Here is a 20176-nt window from a genome sequence, read left to right as displayed (position 1 = left end):
AATTATTAATTTATTTACCAGTCATTTAAAACAAAGCCTTCTTCAGAAGGGAGCAATAAAATAGCAAAACTCAAATACACTTCATAAATACTCACTTAAGTTTCTCAGAATCAGTAAAGGCTTGTGAGAGTGTCAAAAGAAAGAGTTATTAGAACAAACAAGAGATCACAAATATTCTTCAAGCATACACATACGTTTGGACCCCCAATGCAGATTGAGTTAACCCCTTCCTGGAAGGACAGGTGCAACACAATAACAGAGGAGAGAAGAGTCATTCAGGGAACCAGGCTAAGACAATGCCAATGGGCAAAAGTCTATGTGAACTGAAGCACTTCTTGCGGGTGAGAAAAAGCCTTTGCACAATGTTTTTAGAAGTCTTTGGTGAAAAAGAAGAATCAAATGCAGGGCCGCAAGCCGGGAGACTTGTGAAGTAGAAGATGCAAGCAAATCTACAATGAGAGGTAAGTTCTCTCAGACTTTACAGTACCTTTAGGTTGAAGAAAAATGTAGCAGATGACTCCTGTTCCTGTGCAGCTCTGCAGATCCTTTTGTTCACAGGCCTCAGTCATGGGGACAAGAGGGAGGACTACTGGGGACTCCTGTACCACAATGGGACGGTCACCGATCGCAACCGGCAATCTTGAAACAAGTGACACTTCAGTGTTTCAGCTTCTCGCGCCTACCGCAAAAAGCACCACCGCGGTTTCTGGCTGTCGAGTTGGGCTTTCCTTGCTTCTGGGGTCCAGCACTCGGTTGAGGTGGCTCAGGCTCGGTCACTCCTGCTTCCTGGGAGTCTGGAGGATCTTCCTGGAGCTCTCAGCCATCTGAAAAGCAACGCACACAATCTGGTGTTCCTCTCCCTGGCTATTCGGTTCCAGCAGCGAATGCAGTGGAAATTCAACCAGCTCCGAGAGGATGTCCAGGTGACTTACTTTGGAGTTGATTACTCCCACCAACTCAAGGGGAGAAGTCATCCTTGGAGGGCTTCTTTAGTCGAGGCGAATTCGGAGATTCAGCAGTGGGAAAAAGGTCTCATTCTCTCCAGGTTAAAAATGTGAAAGTCCTAGAGTCCAGCAAAAGTGCTGGGGGTCTCTAGGGTAGAGAGGAATTAGGAAATATCTGAGAATTCTCCCCAACAGTGTTAAATGGGAACATCACTGGGGACATCCTTGCTGCCCCAACCTGTACAAGGGAAACATGCTTTTCAATTATTGATTACATCTTTGTATATAAGAGTCTTTTTGATAGATGTAGGCACTTTTCCATGAATAATGGGGCCCTGAGGGACCATGCCATCTTAGAAGCTACCTTTAAAATAAATGAGGGCCATGTAAAGTCTTAAAGTCTTATTTCACCCAGAAGTTGGTTGTGAATAGTGCGGGTAATAGACTGGCTAGGTTTTAAAATGGGGGGCATGTTCTCAATGAAAAGCTGAGAAAAATTATATGTGATATGACTGATTTGTCAAAACTTTGTGAACCTAGCCACTTTGTAAACTTTCTATGGGATCTTAATCCACCAGACCAGTCCCCAGTTTCTCGAATTCATAACCATAAACATTGGTCCAATGAACACATTTTAGAGAAAAAAAGATACAAGAGGAAATGAATAAGAAATCTAAAAATAGTAGCTAAGGATATTGAAGACTTGAAAAAGGAAGTAAGACTGGTAAACAACAATTACAGGAATTGAGCTAGGTCCCATACATTTCTGAGAGTCTAAAGAGAGGGGGACGAGATGCTGAGAGCGGTTTGCCAGAAAAATTGCACAATTTCTGGTCAATCGTGAGATCGATGGAAAGATCCACTAACACCTTGCAAGATGTGGTCAACCAGGAGCAAGTCTGGATGGACGATTTCTCAAAGTTATATGTTCCTACAGACTCTACTGATCTTAAGATCAGAATAAATTCAGAATAGTTTTTGAACAATTCGCTAGAAGAAGTGACCACTTTAATAAAATAAAAATCATCCTCATCTAGATCAGCAGGGCCTAATGACCTCAGCAATAAGATTCTTAAATCAAACCCTATGTTGTGAGCTAGGGTGCTAAAATCCTTCTTCGATAGTATAATCGGGACACATCAGATTCTAGAATCCTGGAGAAGATCGATAATCATCCCAATCTAAGAAGGGAGATCGATTGGCAGCTTCGAACTATCGCCCAATCTCACTCTTGGATGCGGATGGAAAAATCTTTGCCGGATTAGTTTTGAGGGCTCTAGAAACATGGGCCAAAATCAAGGTGATCATCCCCCAAACAACAAATAGGGGTTTGAGAGAGGCCGCTCAACTGCACTCAATGGTCTTGCGCTCAGTTGCATCCGTTCTGGTGCCTTCTTAAAGAGTGGTACCCCGTTGTTAGGAGCTTGGGTCGACTTGTCCCAAGCATTCGATACAATTAATAGGGACTGCCTCTGGGAAAACTGCAACAATGGGGCCTACAATGATAACCTCATGTCTATTCTCATAGAACTGCACAAACAATTGACCCTCCAAGTCAGAATGAGCAGATATGGGGAACTCTCGAAAACTATTTGAATAGAAAGAGCGGTCCGACAGGGATGTCTGGTGGACCCCTTTCTGTTCAATTTATATCTGTCAGACCTAGCTCAATGGCTTCAAGAGGTGGCCTTAGTGAGTCCCAAGATAGGAACTGTTAGGATAAACTGGTTGGCATATGCCGATGATATTGTAACACTGGATCATACGCAGATTGGTTGACAGCAGCAGCTCAACGCTTTGTTAGAGTATGCAAACCTTAATGACCTGAAAATAAATCCTGATAAATCCAAAATCGTGATTTTTAAACATCCTTTAAAGGTCAGTAAATCATTAATCTGGTGTATGAACAAACAAACTATCCCAATTGTCAATGAGGTTACCTACCTGGGCTCCCAGATAAGAGCGTTTCCAACTAAAAGCCATCTACTATCAATCCTAGAGACAAAGATTTTGAATCTGGGTTCACAATTGAAAATAAATTCTCATTAGTTTCTGCAAATTCTCTATTGTCACGGCCATAAGATTTTACATTGGAAAAATGTTTCCAACTCTCCTCTATGGCTTGGATAGCAACTCCCAATCGTTTGATATTAATTGAGATAGAATTGAAGCAAAACTCTGGAGGCGAACATTGGGTCTCCCTAATTGTGTCCCAATAGTTTATGTACGCTATGAATTGGGTCTCATTTCTCTTAGCGCTTGGTTGGAGTGGAAATGGATATCCGTATATAGGCTGATCCTTGACCCACCTTCACCATCTCTATATGAGGTTGTGGCAGTTCTATTAGAGCGAACTGCAAATACTTTCTTGAATAAGCTGAGAGAAAAATTAACTGGGATACTGACACAGTCAGACAGTACAATAGGAACCCTTATCCAAAATCCTTTTAAGGTCAAAGAATCTATGAAAAAAATGCACTGGATAAGGACGATTGAGAGGATGAGATTAGCAAAAACATCTACATCGATGACTCTGACTGATAAACCAAGATCTTTTTTACCTTCCTATCTAAAGAAGTCACCAGACCCTAGGACCAGATCCAACTTTTTAAGATTTCGATTAAATATCATACCCACACTGGAAATCCAGCACATTAGATATGGTGCAGAGACTCCAAACAATGTCTGTCAAAAATGTGATTTGGCCAAAAAAAAAATCCATGGAACATCTCTTATCCGTACACCCAGGGATTTGGGAACTGCAGGTACAAAGATTGCAACGATTTGTCCATAACGTGTGGTTTCTAGAAACGAATACCTTCTGGTTGAGATTAGCCTCAGGGAATGAACTCTTTCTGACGGTCGAAGTTATAAAGGTCCTGAAAGAGTTCAATCTTATTAGATACCAATGAAAACAAAATAGTAGGCTACTATCGGGTCTAAGATGTCACCAATTAAGTATTAATACCTAAAATCAAATTATGCCTAAGCTCTTAAGCCTGCTTGCTCTCTCTCTCGATTTTGAGATGATATTCATTGCGAATTTTAAAAGAGTTAAAAACCTCCTGTGTATTTCATACTCATTAATTATCATTGATCTAAGGATTAGATACTTTGTTTTATTCAGGTTGTTGTCTTGGTCTTATACAATTTTCTCTTTTGCAAAGTGCATATTTACAATATTTTGTTATTTGTTCTTTTTCATTTTTTAATGCTGTTTTATTTCTATTGTCAGATACTGAATTTGTACTGGAATGGATTTTGACACTATGTAAATAATGATTTTGTGAAAAGTCGATTTTTTAACTTAAAAACAAGTTTACAAAAAAGGAAACACATAATCCAAATCAGACCATAACAAATGACAGAGTGATTAAAATGTCTCACTCACTCCAGTGTTAAAGGTAAAAAGTCATAAAGTCCAGTAAAAGAGCTGGGGGGCTGTAAGGTTGAAGGAAATTAGCATAGAAATGAGAATTCCTCCTAACAACCACCCCTTGTAAGTCATAGAATTCGGCAAACCCCTTTTGGGCTGCAGGGACTTACCTATGCGCGATCTCATGTGCCATGGTGATGCCCAGGTCAAAGCCAGTGTCCTCAGTGATCACACAGCTCCAGTCACTGGAGCAGACCCCTCCCAGCTGAGTCACGCCACGCACCTGTGGGTTCCCATCGGGTAACACCAAGTCAAACCTGAAAGAGGCAGGGAACAAGGAATGACATGAAGGAAAGACACAGATGCACAAAGAAATGAGTTGTGAGGTTCCCGACACTCATATTACTGCAAGCCTTTAGTGCCCCTGTATCAGGTTGGATTCTTGGGCTGGAGTTTCCATTCCCTGTGCCATGGTTTATAGAATTCACAAGCTTCTTATGAATAAGAAAAGTAGGAATATAGTGCAAGGATATTTGGGAAACCAGGAGTGAACAAATATCCTTTTATATCCTCCGCAGACCTCCCCACCCTGCAGAAGCATAGCTTAGATACCTGGTCACATAGAGCACAAGGTCAGCATGGTCAGGGTCAGAATCCGCCCGAGGGTTCACTTTCTTACTCCAGTCACAGACACTGATCAGGGAGGAGGTGAGGTTCCTGGAAATCTGTATTGCAGGCTGGGGACAGAAGAAGTGTAAAGGAAATGGCACAACACAGCCATACATAAAGAGATGCACAGCAACGCAGGCAAACAGTGTAAGGTCTACAAAGCTACAAGTCAATAACCCAGAAAACTGCACAGGAGCTTAAGAGGGCAGCTGTGTCAACTTTGTCCCAAGGTCGCTAGTGCAGTCCAGTGATAGTCCCACACGCCTGTGGTTATATAAGGCTCTCACATGTGCAAACAAAGACATTTTGGAACTCTGGAAGTTTAACCGGTCCCCCAGAGTGGAGGGCTGGGTTGGGGCCTGTTGAATCTGTCGAAATATGAAATGGTTATATTTGTAAGAATTGAGAGGGCATGTCAGTAAGAACTCCTCTAGGGCAGCTATAAAGAAACTATGGCCTGCATTACGAGTATGTCTCAGAATCAGCAGTAATTCCTCCTCTGCAGAATAACCATTACCGCTTTGGTGTCTAGTGGAATTTCTGCTGCATCACAAGATGGCGGTCGCATGTCCACACCATTGGCGGTAACAGTCATTCTGTCCAGCAGAATTACCACTGAAAACAGAGCAAGCGTTGGTAATTCCACCAATAATCAGCGGAATTACTGTTACCTGCGGGTAAATCAGGGGAATTTCCGTCAGCGGAAATTCATCATTGCGTGAAAAGGAAGCAATGTGGTGGCCATTTGGAAAAACGCAACCTGTCAAACATCAGGGTGAAGGAGTGCCATCCAGTCCCAGAGACAACTGGAATTATGTCATCAGGGAAGGGCAAGTCCAGGGTGCCGGGTATGAAAATGCACAAACCGAAATTCACTGAGCTCACTGTACTGGCGGAGCAGGCGGTGGTATACTCCGAAGAACTGTATGGGGCCCAACACAGAAAGACCAGCCAAAACCGGAAAAATGCAATCTGGGGCAAAATCCGGGACACTGTGGTGGCCCACATCCACGTGACACAGAGGACATGAAAAAACGTTGGAATGACCACAAGTCCAGAGTCCACAGCCTGATTGCGAACCACCGCAGGGAGACGGCTGCCACTGGAGGAGGAAGCGGTGAGCCACTACAGCTGACCCCATGGGAGGAGATGGTCAGTGGCATCTGCCACATAGTCGGCATAGAGGGTGTGGGATCGGCTGAGATCGGAGCCAGCAGCCAGGGGGAATCTGGTGAGTACATGAGTAAATGATGGTCCCGCTGCAGAACAACACTGATGGCATTTACTCAGGCACATACAGTCATGCTTCCATGCGACCTCAACCCTGACAATGCATGACCCAGCCACGTGACAGTGCAGGCCATAAAAACATACGTCAATGAAGCTGTGATACCCCTCACATGACAACCAAGCAGCATGACGTAGTAAAGTCCCACCATAGCACTGCAAGTAACAAGGACTAATGCACTTCTGCAGTGCACATCACATCCACCCCTTGCCCGCACATTGATCTCCCATGCAGTCAAAACAGCAAGCATGGTACCAAACAAGTAGCGCATGTCCAGCAACAAACTTCACTGGGCGTGTATGTCAGACTAACAACCACAGCAAATGAAAAGTCGCACAAAGGCCCACATGTATACAGTGATGTCCAACATCATGTCAACATGATTCCACCACAACTAGCAGGTCACCCACTAACGACGGCACTACATGATAACCATGCAAAAGCCATCCTGACCCACATGTGCACATGTGACCATGTAGGACTTTGATGCACAGGACTGGACACTCCCAGCAAAGCAGGTCCCCCACACCGACCATATTGCCACCTACAATCAATGCAGGAGATTGCCATACTACCAGTCAGATGAGGCATGTCCCTCTGGAGGCCTAACACCCTGTGACCCTATAGTACAAGTGACAGTACATGTCATCTCACCAGCCACATTACCATCGATGTACTGACGCACATTTTCTTGTGTTCTCCCAACAGGCAAGCAAGACACCCAGGAACCATCAGAAGCTGCCTTTACCTCCACAACACCAACACCAACCGGCGCCACTAAAGCCACAGCCAATGACAGGAGTTGGAGCGTAACCCCCACCCCAAAAAAAGGCCACAGGCAAAAGTGACCTCCCCTCCATGTCCACCGGCCAGCACAAAGGACACAACTGCAAGGCCTACTCAGGCCAATAGTGAGCAATAAAGTTCCAAAACAGAAGATTTTCTGGAGGGCCTGGCTATCAACGGGTATACAGATGTTTGGTGATGTAAGGGGGGATTGAATAAGGATTTAATGTGTTGACTTGCTGACCTGCTTTGGGCTTCCAAGAAGATAGAAAGCGATGTACAGAATTCTAAAAGACATGCTTCAAAGAGTCCTGACCAAACAGTCAATTGCCACACTAGTAAAGCCTGCACTACATACAATGCTTAGATACAATCCTTCGCCAGTAACTACACTGCTGAAAGGCCAGATTAGTCCAACGATTCTCAGGGGTAAATGGGATCGACAAAGGAAACACCCAGAACTGGAACAAGAGCCGGGGTCTGCAATCGTTGGCTCACCAGATCTTTTGGACTGTAGCTCTAATTAGCCTGAGCCACTATATGGTGAGTTATCATGACAGTTGTAGTCCAAAACATCTGGAGAATCAAGAGCTGCAGACCACTGAATAAAGGGAAAATATAACAGCAGAAAAAGAGGTTCATGCCTTACAAGTTGGATCTCAGACTGAAGTTCATCCAATGAAATATTCTGTTTAGCCTATATTGGACCCCCTCAACATCTGATGGAGATACTCACAATCCATTGGCACTGTAACGCACGTGTTGTGGGATTGTGAACAAAATGTGCAGTTTTGGATCGGGGCACTCAATAGTTTGGATTTGGTGTTAGGTAAAAGTGTTCCTAGAAACTGCTCAGGTCACCACACTCCCCGACTTCACAGAACTACCCTCCTAAACCGCTATGAGGCACTGTGGCTATGGCGGGGCCAAGCCATGGAAAAGAGACAAATATGGAAGAAGGCAAGAAGGAAACCAAATATAGACGTTGGATTCAGGAGTGAAGAGATATTGTGTGAAAGAGAATCGTGTAAGCAATTTTACACGGCTGTCTGGTTAACCTTCAATTAATTATACACTTAATGAACAATCAGCACCTTTTTTCTAATGTTTAAATCCTGTTATCCTGCATCAGTGCCTTCTTCCTTCTAGCTGTGCAACAGTATACCTACTAGGCACCAGGTACTGCACAAATGGCCTCTAGTGATGTAGTTTAGTACTCCTAGGAATGCCCTGCGTTGTACTGTTTGTGATATTTTTCCAAATGTATTGTTCAAGCTTAGTGGTCCTTGAATTATTTGTATATTGTTGAAACCTTATAAGATTGTTGCAAAAAAAGAAAAGGAATGTGAGGTGTGAGTATGCGGGGGGCGGGGAGGGGTCCCATGTCCCATAGAACCTGACCATTCCCATAACGCTTCTAGCCGGCGCAGAACCAGTTACGTGCCTCGGATCAATGCGCTTCACTCATGAGACCCTATGAATGTGGCCCGCCTCCATTTAACAGTGTTCTCAAGCCTTCAGCCACAAGGACCCTATATAAGCAAAGTGTGTAGGATTTTGGGGGCCAGGAAAGAGAAGGGCAGTATCCCCTGGGAATTGGAGGGCAGGTGGCTTCACTAAAGTCTGGGTGGGGTCGTGTAGCATGGCTTCCCTTACTCACTCCTTGCTGGATGGGTGGAGTGAGATAGCTTCCACTACTCTCTCTTTGGTGGCAGAGCGTGGGTGCCTTACACTACTCTTTCCCATGAACGGGGAGCATTTCATGGTTTCCGCTGAATTCCCTGGCTGAAGGGGCGTGGGATGACTTCCGCTACACATATGCGGGGGGAAGAGTACGATAGCTTTCTCTACCATCTCATTGGTGGAGCAAGTGGGACATATGTACTGCTATCTTCTAGGTGGAGGACAGTGTGATGGCTTTTAGTGCGTCACTACTCTTTTCTTGATGGCCGAAAGTGGGGTGGAGAGAGTGGGTTGGCTTACACTACTCCCTTACTGGAGGAAGAGATTGTGGTGGCTTTCATTAACCTCTCCCAGCTGCAAGAGTGGGGTAATTTCCACTTCTCTCTCTCCTATGTGGGAAGAGTGGGATGGCTTCCACTATTCTCTTAATGATGGAGGAGAGCGGGATGCCTTCCACTATTCTCTTAATGGTGGAGGAGAGTGGGGTGGCTTACACTACTCCCTTACTGGAGCAATAGATTGTGGTGGCTTTCATTAACCTCTCCTAGCTGCAAGAGAGTGGGGTAATTTCCACCTCTCTCTCTCCTATGTGGGAAGAGTGGGATGGCTTCCACTATTCTCTTAATGGTGGAGGAGAGCGGGATGGCTTCCACTGTTCTCTTAATGGTGGAGGAGAGTGGGATGGCTTACACTACTCCCTTACTGGAGGAAGAGATTGTGGTGGCTTTCATTAACCTCTCCTAGCTGCAAGAGAGTGGGGTAATTTCCACTTCTCTCTCTCCTATGTGGGAAGAGTGGGATGGCTTCCACTATTCTCTTAATGGTGGAGGAGAGCGGCAGGGCTTCCACTATTCTCTTAATGGTGGAGGAGAGTGGGATGACCACTCTCTCCTTGTTAGAGGGGAGTGTGATGACTCTATTGTTGCCAGAGATCTATCAGAGCTCATCTGCACCTGCCTGTGCAGGCAGGGGGCACATGTTCAGGCAGTGTGAGATAGCGTTCATTGCCCTGGAGCATTTTAGCATCCTCTTTTCCAGGCAATGAAGTCCAAGTGCCTTACGGAGATACACTTCATAGTTTGCACTATTTGAAAAGAATAGCCCGCTCCATGATGTATGTAGACAGTTTCCTGAAATATGGTAGCCTGGTGACCGTTCTAGTTTTAAATAAAAAGGTCTACAAATCCTACACCCCACAGGGCTCTCTTATCTTGGTAGGACCTTTCATACTCTCAAGCGGTTGGTCCCTGCGGCGCTCTGGAAGCACCTCAGCGCTATAATGGCACATTGCAGATCTAGCACCACATAACTTATACATGATCAATGCAAGTCCTCTATAACTGCCGTCTTGCAAAGCACTCAGCAGGCATTGTGATGTCAATTGACCACGCAGCTCTGCCACTCACAATGGTAGCTATGTCATTCACATGCAATGCTCCAGGAAAGGACATACCTCAGGTTCTGTTAAAATAATCATTCGCACCAGGTGCACGCGGAAGTGTTCGCCCAGGGAGACATCCCGCAGCAGCTCTGCTCCCTGCCAAAGAGAGAAGACGTCCATTATCACTGCTCATGGGTCATGATTCCGATGGGCAACCACCAAATGAATTCACCTCCCGTTCCACACCACACAGAATCCTCCAAGTCTCACTTCATGACCGTTCCTCGTCATAGCTCTGGGCATATAGCTGTCCCATTAATATTCACTTATCATTAAGTGGATCATTTGAGCAATTTGATCTAAAGGGAATATCTGATTCCCTACTTACTGATGTTTCATTGTTTTTATTCATTTATGAACAACCTCCGGATCTGTGTCACTTTCAAACATGATCCTGCCACAATTCGTTTATTTTTTGTCCACTCAAAAATCATGCGGTGAAACCTGGATGACCATTACGAAGTCCCCTCTTTTTAAGATGAGATGTTCTGTCTAGGCAACTAGATACCTCAAAAAGGATCCTTTCTACACCAGAAGCATGGCAAAGCCCAAAATTCAGTATCATCCAATAAATTACCACCATGCACCTCCTTCTCTAGGTTTGTAGGATATGTCTACACTGCAGCCTATAACTGAATGTGTCTCATGCCACTTTACTCTGCCTAAAGAGTGAGCGGAATCCTGAGAGCGCCATTGAGGAACAGCTTTACTCCACCTGCTGGGGTGCACCCACCAAAGATCATCCTTCTAGAATAATGCTAATATTATCTCAACATGTTTCAATCATTTTTCATTGCTCTTTTTGCTCTTCTGCAGGTCAGTTTTGTGAAAATACACTTACATGTACACTCATGACTACAGTGGTTAATGACTGAAAGGCAAATAATAGTCTTTTGCCTTTCTTCCCACCTTTTATTTTATATCTGGCAACATTGTCATAGTTGCTTAAAGTTGGGTGGGGAAGATAGCTCGACGAAGTTAAGTACTCACTGCTGTGTTTCAGAACATTGCATTCCTTGGAGAAAAAGCTTGTTCTTTATAGTCAGAACCAGACTTGTAACATAAGATCAGTGTTTTAAGTGAGGTAAGAAGTCGAGGGAGGGCAGTAATGAGAGGGTGTGGCCTACATGGTGGCCGTGTGCTGAACTGTGCTGTGCATGTCCATGCAAGGTGTGGAACTCCCGACATTTTATTTTAAAACATTTTACTGCTCACCATCTGCACACATTAACAATTAACTGACAAAATAGTATATAGGTCTTGCGTTTTTTTGAACCATTGAAAACAAATGAGCTAATGCCCAAAGTTCGCGTCTTCTGCTGTAAGAAGATGGATTTGGTCACTAACTCATATGTTTTTGTATCTCTTGTGTTGTTGCGGCCCCTTCACTCATAGGCTAACCGCCAACCCCCTTTCACTGCTTGTAAATGTTCCTCATTCCTGCTTTCAGACACTTAACGGCCCCTCCAAACATTGTTTTAGCAACATAATTAAAAGCTGTTAGGAGACTGAAGGACCAATGGGGATTATTATGTACTTTGGGAGTATGAAAGTTTGAACAAAGTACTTTTACAATTAGTGAAAGCAAGTTTATTTCACTGCTTGCAAACAATCCTTGTTCGCGCTTTCAGACACCTGAGCGCATTGGCCACACTCCTGTGGGTGGTGGGAGGCGAAGGGAGCCCCAGCAGCTCCCTGGCTCAGAAAACGTTATGGGAGACTTCCTGGGCTCTACCCTGGCTAGTCCTGGCCCACTCAAATCCCTGCATAAGATGACAGAAAGTTCTTAATGTAGAGACCCAGACTATAGAATATGTTGCCCCTATAATTATACTCCATTCCTTCTTGTGAACACTTTCAGAAAGTATTGACAATCTGTTAACCATTAACTGAACAGCAATATTAAATATTGGGACCCCCCCAAGTCTCATTTCAGCTGAAGGCACTGCTGTTCACAGGGGCAGTACAGCACAGTACACTCACACTTATTCACTCAAAATGGATCGAGATTGTGAGATGTGGGGAGTAAGACATATAAAAAGCATGATCAGGAATGAGTTTGAGGAGTGGAAATAGTTTCAAAGTTGGGTTTAGGGTGTATGGGTGACTGTTTAGTCATATTAGATGTTAAAGCACACACAGAAAAAGAAATATTGATGTTGAATTATTGCATTTTTTTTTCGCAAACTGTTCCTGCCCGGTATTTTACATGTCAGGAAGTGATAGAAACAGTGCATAAGGTTGCAGTTTGTTCAGAAAATGCTGAGTTATTGTGAATGGCTCTATATAGTTAGCCCACACCCACCTCGTTTACAAAGATTTATTCAAGGGGAATTTTACATTTCAAGATGTAATCCTTCTATTGTTCACTCTGCTCCGTCCCTGCTCTTTTTGGGGATGTTGTTTGGGGGTTATCTGGGTTGGGGTCCCACCTTTTACTGACTTTCTCCTGACTCTGTTGAGTCTCTAGCGCAGGCTGGAGCCAGGGCATAGATGCTTTTCAACCATTAAGGGGCTGAGGTCCATTCACTGGCACAGTCCTGAGTGGCTGATTGAGGTTGCAAATGTTACCCCTCTGATGCCCCTATTAAGCCCTGTAACTGCATTTTATTTGATTTTGTGAGGTCGTAAAGTTATGTATAATGTCTTGGAATTGTAGGGGATCTGCTCCTCTCTTCCAAAAAGAAAGTGTGGATTTATGTGGGGCTGACATTTTTCTACTGCATGAAATGTGACCTCAATAATCTCCAGCTGTTGATGGCTTTTCTTTTGTTCTTTCTCCAGCGTATAAAGGTGCAAAGGGTTGCCCGTCTTCAGGATTACTAATGGGGATTCCTAAGGACTTGAATGCTCAAGCCTGGATATTTGCTCAGCCCAACGTGTGTTTCCAAGCAATGGAACTACAAAGGAACACTTCTATTTTCCCTACTTTGCATTACTCCCTGATGTTGAACTATTGGAACCCTGCTAAGATATCGCAAATTGATTTCTTCGAAGCAGTTGAGCACATTGTGCGATGGTTGGCAATCTTTAAGATGCTCTAACAGCATCATATTGTTCCGGGACCTAAATGCTTTGTGTTTCCACCCTGGGGGTAGGTTGTGCAATGCCTTCTGATAAGGCTGTGATTAAAAGAGAGCGGGCCTGGGTATCCCTTATGAAGGCTTGGGGTTTCTGTTTATTAAATGGCCCGGGAGACAAACCCCCAAATTGTACATGGTATAGAGGAGAGCAAAGTTATATTTTGGATTATTTTTCGTGTCCGAACAAGTCTTCTTTAATGTCACCTCCTTAATCATTAAGGGGGTTTCTGTCAGTGACAACTTCTCCTCCTGGTGGAGTGGACTGTACCATGTATGGTTAAAAAGCAAAATCGATACTTCAGTGACTTGCACTTAAACCAAGGAGGTTATCGTCTTTCCTGGAATAGACATAAATTTAAGGTCTTTAATAATATCTTAATTTCACTATGTTCTGAAGTTGTCTTGTATGAGTATTTAAAGAAAGCTCCATATGCTGACATGCTTAAGGAGGTATACAAGAGGGTGCCTATGCTCGTGTAAACCACACATCATAGTCATAATTATGACCCGGAGATGTGCTTTTTGAAAAGTGAGTTGCGCAGGAAACTAAGAAGCCTACGTCCTGAGGATACAGTGAGCCGTAGGTCTGTGAGGAATCAGTATAACATTTGGAGGCGCCAGTATAAATTTAAGTTACTTATTAATGATGACAGAGTATGCTTCAGGCATTAGCATCTAAAAATACAAGAGACTTTTTGGAACTTGATGAATTCAGACGCGCAATAGCAGGCTTATGCCCAAACAAACCGTACTGCTGAGGAAAAGTGGATTGCACACTTTGAGGAAATATATTCCTGTTCATAAAGCCCTCTTCTGCATTAATCCCTGTGGCCGAGGAATGGAGCCTTGTGGTGGATTTTGATAAGATAAGCTGCTTCCTATCTAATAGCAATAACTCTAGAGCTCCAGTGCCAGACGGTCTGTCAAACTTGGTCCTAATAGGAAATGTTTCTTTTTGGGCGAACATGCTCTTAGAAATCTTTGATAATGTTTTTGTGTCTAAGAGTGTTCCTAAGTCATGGTTATGCTCTATAATAGTCCCTATATTTAAAAAGGGGTCTCGTTCAATTCCAGCAAAATATAGGACGATCTCCCTGTTGGACATTCCCTCTAAAATGTTTGCATCTTTACTTTTGTGTGATTTGCTTGATTGGGCTAAGTCGGTTAATAGACCTGATATTTTCCAAACCAGCTTCGTCAACGGAACCGGTAGAAAAATGAATGGTTTTATGCTTAATTTACTCAAGGATGAGGCCATGGAGGAGTCAAAACCTATTTACATCGTTTTCATAGACTTCTCCGTGGCCTTTGAAAGTATTGATTGAAATCGGTTATGGTACAAATCTTTGTCATGGGGCTGCCCTATGGGCCTGTTAAACATGATTAAGGCCTCACATACCAATACTGTAGTACGTGTTAGATTGAATAGACAAGTCTACGTATCTGCCCCTATTCAAAGCAGTTGCCGCCTTAAAAAAGGCTGCATTTTAATGCCCCTACTTTTTAGTTGGTTCATTTCAAATATTGCTTCTGCTTTTAATACTTGTTTTCCTCCTCTTTTAGCATCCCAAATGATGAATTACCTCTTATACGCCGACAATATGGTACTGATGGACTACTCCCAATCGGTAACGCCATCTTTTGCCGTTAGAGCATTACACTATGATAAACAAGTTGAAAGTGAATACTAGTAAAACAAGTCTTTGATTTTCATCGGAGTAGGAAAAAGATGTACCCCAATTTTAAATGATATTTAGAAGATACTGAATTAGAAAAGGTCTCTAATTTTATATATTTGGGTTTTTACTTATTTGATAGTATTAATCTAAAAGAGGTTTTTAATTTAAAAAAATCAAACATTATTTCACTTGCAGCACAAGTTGCTAAAATCAATACAAAATTTGGAAATGTCTCTTTCCTCCCGATGATAGAGATTTATGATAAAAAGGCAGTGCCTGGGATCATCTACGGTGTACAGGTGCTTTTATTAATGGACAGTATGGACTGGCCCCACTTAGAAGGCTCCCTCTGGAAGATAATATAAAATGTTCCTAAGGGCGTACCCGTGGCAGCTATTAGATACAAATTGGGGTTGCACTTCATTAACATCAGTGTAGTAAAGAAAAGTCTCCTTTTTTAGCAAAAATTGTGACCGCTGAAGAGTTTTCGATTTGGTGGCAGCAAAAACAGATTAAAGATGGAAAGACCAGCATGTTATGCAGCAAAGGGCACCTGCCCCTTTAAGGGAAAAAGGAAACCAGGAATGGGAGAGGGATGGGCGGGAGGAAGGGAAGGGGGAGGGAAAGGGAAGGCGGTTTTGTAAGAGAATAAACAGTGTAAAGACATGCCTGGTGTTCGCTCCTCATTGCTTGAATGGGCCTAGGTTAATCATAACAAATGGCGATGAGACAAGAGCGTTTACCCACGCTGCCATCCCGTGAGGAGCAGACGAGTGCTTCCAGACGCGGCGAGGAGGTCCGTGGACATGGAATGTTGGAAGAAGTGTGCGCTGCCCCGCTGAAGGAAGGAGGCCCAGCAAAGCTGCCAGCGAAGAGGACCGGCGCGCCAAACAAATTCCAGGTGGAAGGAGGGGCCAGAGGAGCTGCCGAGGAGGACGTCAACCAGACCAGGAGGTAAAGAGCCCAGAAGAGGAGACAGGAAGGAGACCCGAACTGCACAGGGAGGAGCAGAAGCCCAGCGGTGCAGAGAGGAAGCCCAGCAGAGCCGCCGGTGAGGAGGACCCGACCACAAAATCCGAGGTGGGGCCAGCAGAGCTGCCAGCACGGACGACCGACAGCCCAGAAGAAAGAAGCCAACAGAGCGGAGGACGCCGGACATCGCTGCAGGTGACGAAGACCAACGCAGCGGGAACGGACAAGAAGAACACGTGGTGCGCATCTTCAAACAGCCGCGTGAAGGTACGGAGACGGAGGGGCGGGCATAGTCACAGTGAAAACATGAATAACACCACTTGAAAGCGAGGATTATATGCAAAGTGAAGAGAAGGCCACTTGAAAGCGAGGATTTATAAAATAAACATTGCCAACAAAATGAAATGAGTGAACCTTACCAATGAAACCACTTGAAAGCGAGGACTGGTTATGGCATTGCCAAAGACATTCCACTAGAACACGAGGCTCACGCGCAACGTACCAGTGCATCAGAGGCCCACAAACGCAGCACAGCCAACGGCTACAGGCCACAAACGCGGGACAGCCAAGACAGTCAGCCAGCCGACACTGCCACAAGGACAGAATAACCAGACAGACGGCAAACACGCCACCACGCGCAATAGAAACACAAACCCAGCAACCACAAGGAAGTCAGCTCAACCCGCCCAAACCCAGAAATGTCACAATCAGGAAGTGCTGCAGCAGATGGCGCCGCACCACCCATGCCTGGGGTGGCCCCCACAAACCCCATATCATTCTTACGCTGCCCAAATCCTTTCCCACTGGAACCCCAAGAAAACCAAGGCCAGAGATGGCAGGAATGGATGGATGAATTTAAGGAATTCATGAGAGCCGTGGGAAACCAAGACGCGCCAAATAAACTGGACATCTTCATCAACCTAGTCACAAAGGACATGAAGAGCATCATTAAGACAATCCCGACCCTAGAGAGAACAACGTACCAGCAACTCATCTCCTCCATAAATGGCTGCTTAGTAGTCATACCAAACAGAGTCTATGAACAATACACTTTCAACCAGTGCACCCAAGCACCCCACGAGACGATAGGACAGTTCATTCTACATCTCCAAAGGAAGATAACATACTGCGACTTCGCAAACTTCAACAATGCCAAAGCCATCCGACTACGGGTAATAGAAGGTTGTCTGTCCTCCCAATTCCGGAAACACCTACTCAAGAAGCCCCCGCCCCTACAAGAGATAGCTGAACTGGCAAGAGTGTATGAATGAGTTGATGTCCAAGCCACCAACATTGAAAGCCCGAAGAGACTGGACACGGTGGCAGCCATCAACACACACCAGAAAGGGCTGCCTCGCCAGTTTGGCACCTCGTCCCGACAAGACTCTTGGAACCAGACACATCGAGCTCAACCAGAGAGACAATGTTATCGCTGCGGGTTTGAATTCCCCCACAAAGGACAGTGCCCGGCAGTCGGTCAGATGTGCATGAGATGTGGCCAGGAAAACCATTTTCAGAGCATGTGTCGAGAAAGAACACCTCTACTACCAGCCTACAGGCCCCCGACTCAGCTGGCGCCAAACAGACGATATGAACTGCCAAGACCACCCAACATGCGACCCTTCCCTGAGTGGGACAACCCCAGAAACAACGCTCCCAGAAACATCACGCAACCCGGATTCATCCGAGCCGTAGAGAACCTGCAAATGGAGCCAGAAAATGAAGCATACAACAACCTGGAGAAAATCTACCAGGTGCAGACCAGTCCCGAAGAAGATCCAAGAAGGGAATTCAATACCCGTGACCCATACGAAAACCCTTGGTCGAGGAGCAGCCGACAGAGACAGAGCAGTACCCAGAATACGACTGGTACTGCAGCGAATATGTCCAGCTCATATCCGACTCGTCAGATGACAGCACAGCGCCACGAGTAACAGTCCATCTGGGAGGGCTCGACACACCGTTTCTTATTGACACAGGTGCAACGGTCAACGTAATGAACCAGAATACATATGAAGCGCTCGCTAAGACATATCCCCTATGGCCATCTCAGGCCGACATCTTCCAATGGGGCGCGACCGTACCACTGACCTCCAAAGGCCAGTTCTTGTGTGATCTAGTACACAGAGGCAGAAAAGCACCAGAAGAGCACCAGTGACAATCCACATCATCCACTGCCCAGTAACAGGGAGATGCCTGATAAGCTATAAGACAGCCATCGCGCTACACCTGATAGACATCCGCTACGATCAGTCGGAGAATATTCAAGGATTCCCTCCAACCGCCCAATCCATACGGGCCATATCCCAGATGGTACTCGACCTTGAGACATTGAGACCCATGTTCCCAGACCTGTTCAAAGGCGTCTGCAAGTTGAAAGACACTGTGGTAAAACTGCACATTGACCCCTCCATGCAGCCCGTACCACAACACCCCAGAAGAATAGGGTTTCACCTACAAGCCAAGGTGACGCACAAGCTGCAGCTACTACTCGACAATGACATCAAGAGAGCAGAAGGACCCACTCTGTGGGTATCCCCACTAGTAGTTGTCCCCAAGGCAGACGGACGCCTCTGCCTCTACATCGACATGAGAATCCCCAACACGGCTATCCAACGGGAGAGACACCCAGGACCATACATTGAAGACATGCTGGCAAGACTCAACCAGGCCACCAGGTTCTCGAAGTTGGACTTGAACCAAGGCTATCACCAGATGGTGATCGAGCCTGAATCCAGGCCAATAACAACATTCATGGCACATGAAGGGCTGTTACGCTATAAAAGGCTGAATTTTGGAATTTCATCAGCGGCCGAAATTTTCAAAGAGACCATTCGAAGGCGGTTTAGCCCAGTGACTAACGCATTTAACTACAACGACGACATCTTGGTCTTTGGAGTAACACAGGACCAACATGACAAAGCACTGAAACAGGTATGCCACATCCTCCAGGAAGCCAGTCTCACCCTTAACAGCCTCAAATGTGATGTGAACAAAGACAGCCTGTGCTTCTTTGGGCACATCTTCTCAGACCAAGGCATCAGGGCTGACCCTGACAAAATCAGTGCCATCGTCAACCTAACGAGCCCAAAAGACGTGTCCGAACTGAGCTCGTTCCTAGGCATGGGACGGTAATGTGCACAGTACCTCCCCCACTACGCAACACTCACCAACCCCTTGAGGCAACTGCTAACGAAAGACCAACCCTTCACCTGGGAGGAGCAGTGCCAACAAGCATTTCCTATGATCAAACAAGAGCTAGCGACTAACCGCCAGTTGGCATATTTCAACTCACAGTGGGACACAGAAATAACTGTGGATGACAGCCCCCTGGGCGTAGGAGCTATACTGGCCCAGACCAGCCTGCAACATAACACTGAAACGTGTGTGGCTGCATACGCCAGCTGGGCGTTGAACCCCGTGGAGCAAGCCTACTCCCAGGCAGAACGAGAGAGCTTGGTGACGGTCTGGGCATGTGAAAGATTCCACCACTTCATCATTGGCAGGACCTTTGTGCTGATTACCGACCACCAAGCACTGTTAGCCCTGTTTTGAAACCCCAAGATAAAGATGCCGCCACGTACAGAACGATGGGGTATCCGCCTCCAAGAGTATGACTATACCATCGTCCACAAACCCGGAGGCGAAGCAAATCCAGCCGATTACCTATGAAGGCACCCAGACAAGCCCCCAGACACCGAGATGCAGGGTCAAACAGAAGAATATATCGTCTACCTGTCTCTGAACGCCCTCCCTACTGCAATCACAAAAAAACAATTTGTAGAATGCAGCCGAGCTGACCCCAAGATAAGGGCAGCCATCCACCTAACAAACACCAACAGGTGGTGACAAGTAGCCACGGAACACTTTGAACCAGGGGATCGAGGGGAAGCAGACAGGAGAGACCTATCAAGAATGGCGAATATACAAGGGGAGCTGGCCACAACAAGCCAAGGAATGCTATTGAGAGGAAATTGACTCAGGAAACCCCTCATCATGATTGCACATGAGGGACACTGTTGCATAGCCAACACAAAGAAGGTACTACGTAACCAGGTCTGGTTCCCACACATGGACACCTTAGTCGAGGACACGCTGAGGCACTGTGACCCATGCCAGATAAATGCGGCGAGTTCACCCCCATGCCCACTCCAGACAGTCCCCCTCCCCGAGGGACCATGGCAACAAGTAGCGCTTGATTTCTATGGCCCGTGGAAAGAAGGAGGCTACCTCCTAGTGCAATTGATGAATACAC

The 20176-nt window shown here is 45.5% G+C and overlaps 1 protein-coding gene across 2 annotated transcripts in view; it reads right to left on the bottom strand.

The window, feature by feature from the left end:
• The window catches only part of ADAMTS13 (ADAM metallopeptidase with thrombospondin type 1 motif 13), a 447185-nt gene that overhangs the window by 319252 nt on the left and 107757 nt on the right, over nucleotides 1-20176 (bottom strand). For both annotated transcript variants that reach the window (XM_069609349.1, XM_069609350.1), the window contains exons 6-8: nucleotides 10200-10283; nucleotides 4933-5057; nucleotides 4491-4637 (exon numbers count right to left, since the gene is read on the bottom strand). In XM_069609349.1, the coding sequence (XP_069465450.1) occupies nucleotides 4491-4637; nucleotides 4933-5057; nucleotides 10200-10283 (356 nt within the window). The remainder of the gene's footprint in view (nucleotides 1-4490; nucleotides 4638-4932; nucleotides 5058-10199; nucleotides 10284-20176) is intronic.

This window comes from Ambystoma mexicanum, chromosome 8 (assembly GCF_040938575.1).
Source record: "Ambystoma mexicanum isolate Mex_15411 chromosome 8, UKY_AmexF1_1, whole genome shotgun sequence".
NCBI classification, from domain to species: Eukaryota; Metazoa; Chordata; class Amphibia; order Caudata; family Ambystomatidae; genus Ambystoma; species Ambystoma mexicanum.
The sequence above is the reverse complement of the archived record's forward strand: the minus strand, read 5'-3'. Positions and strand labels throughout refer to the sequence as shown.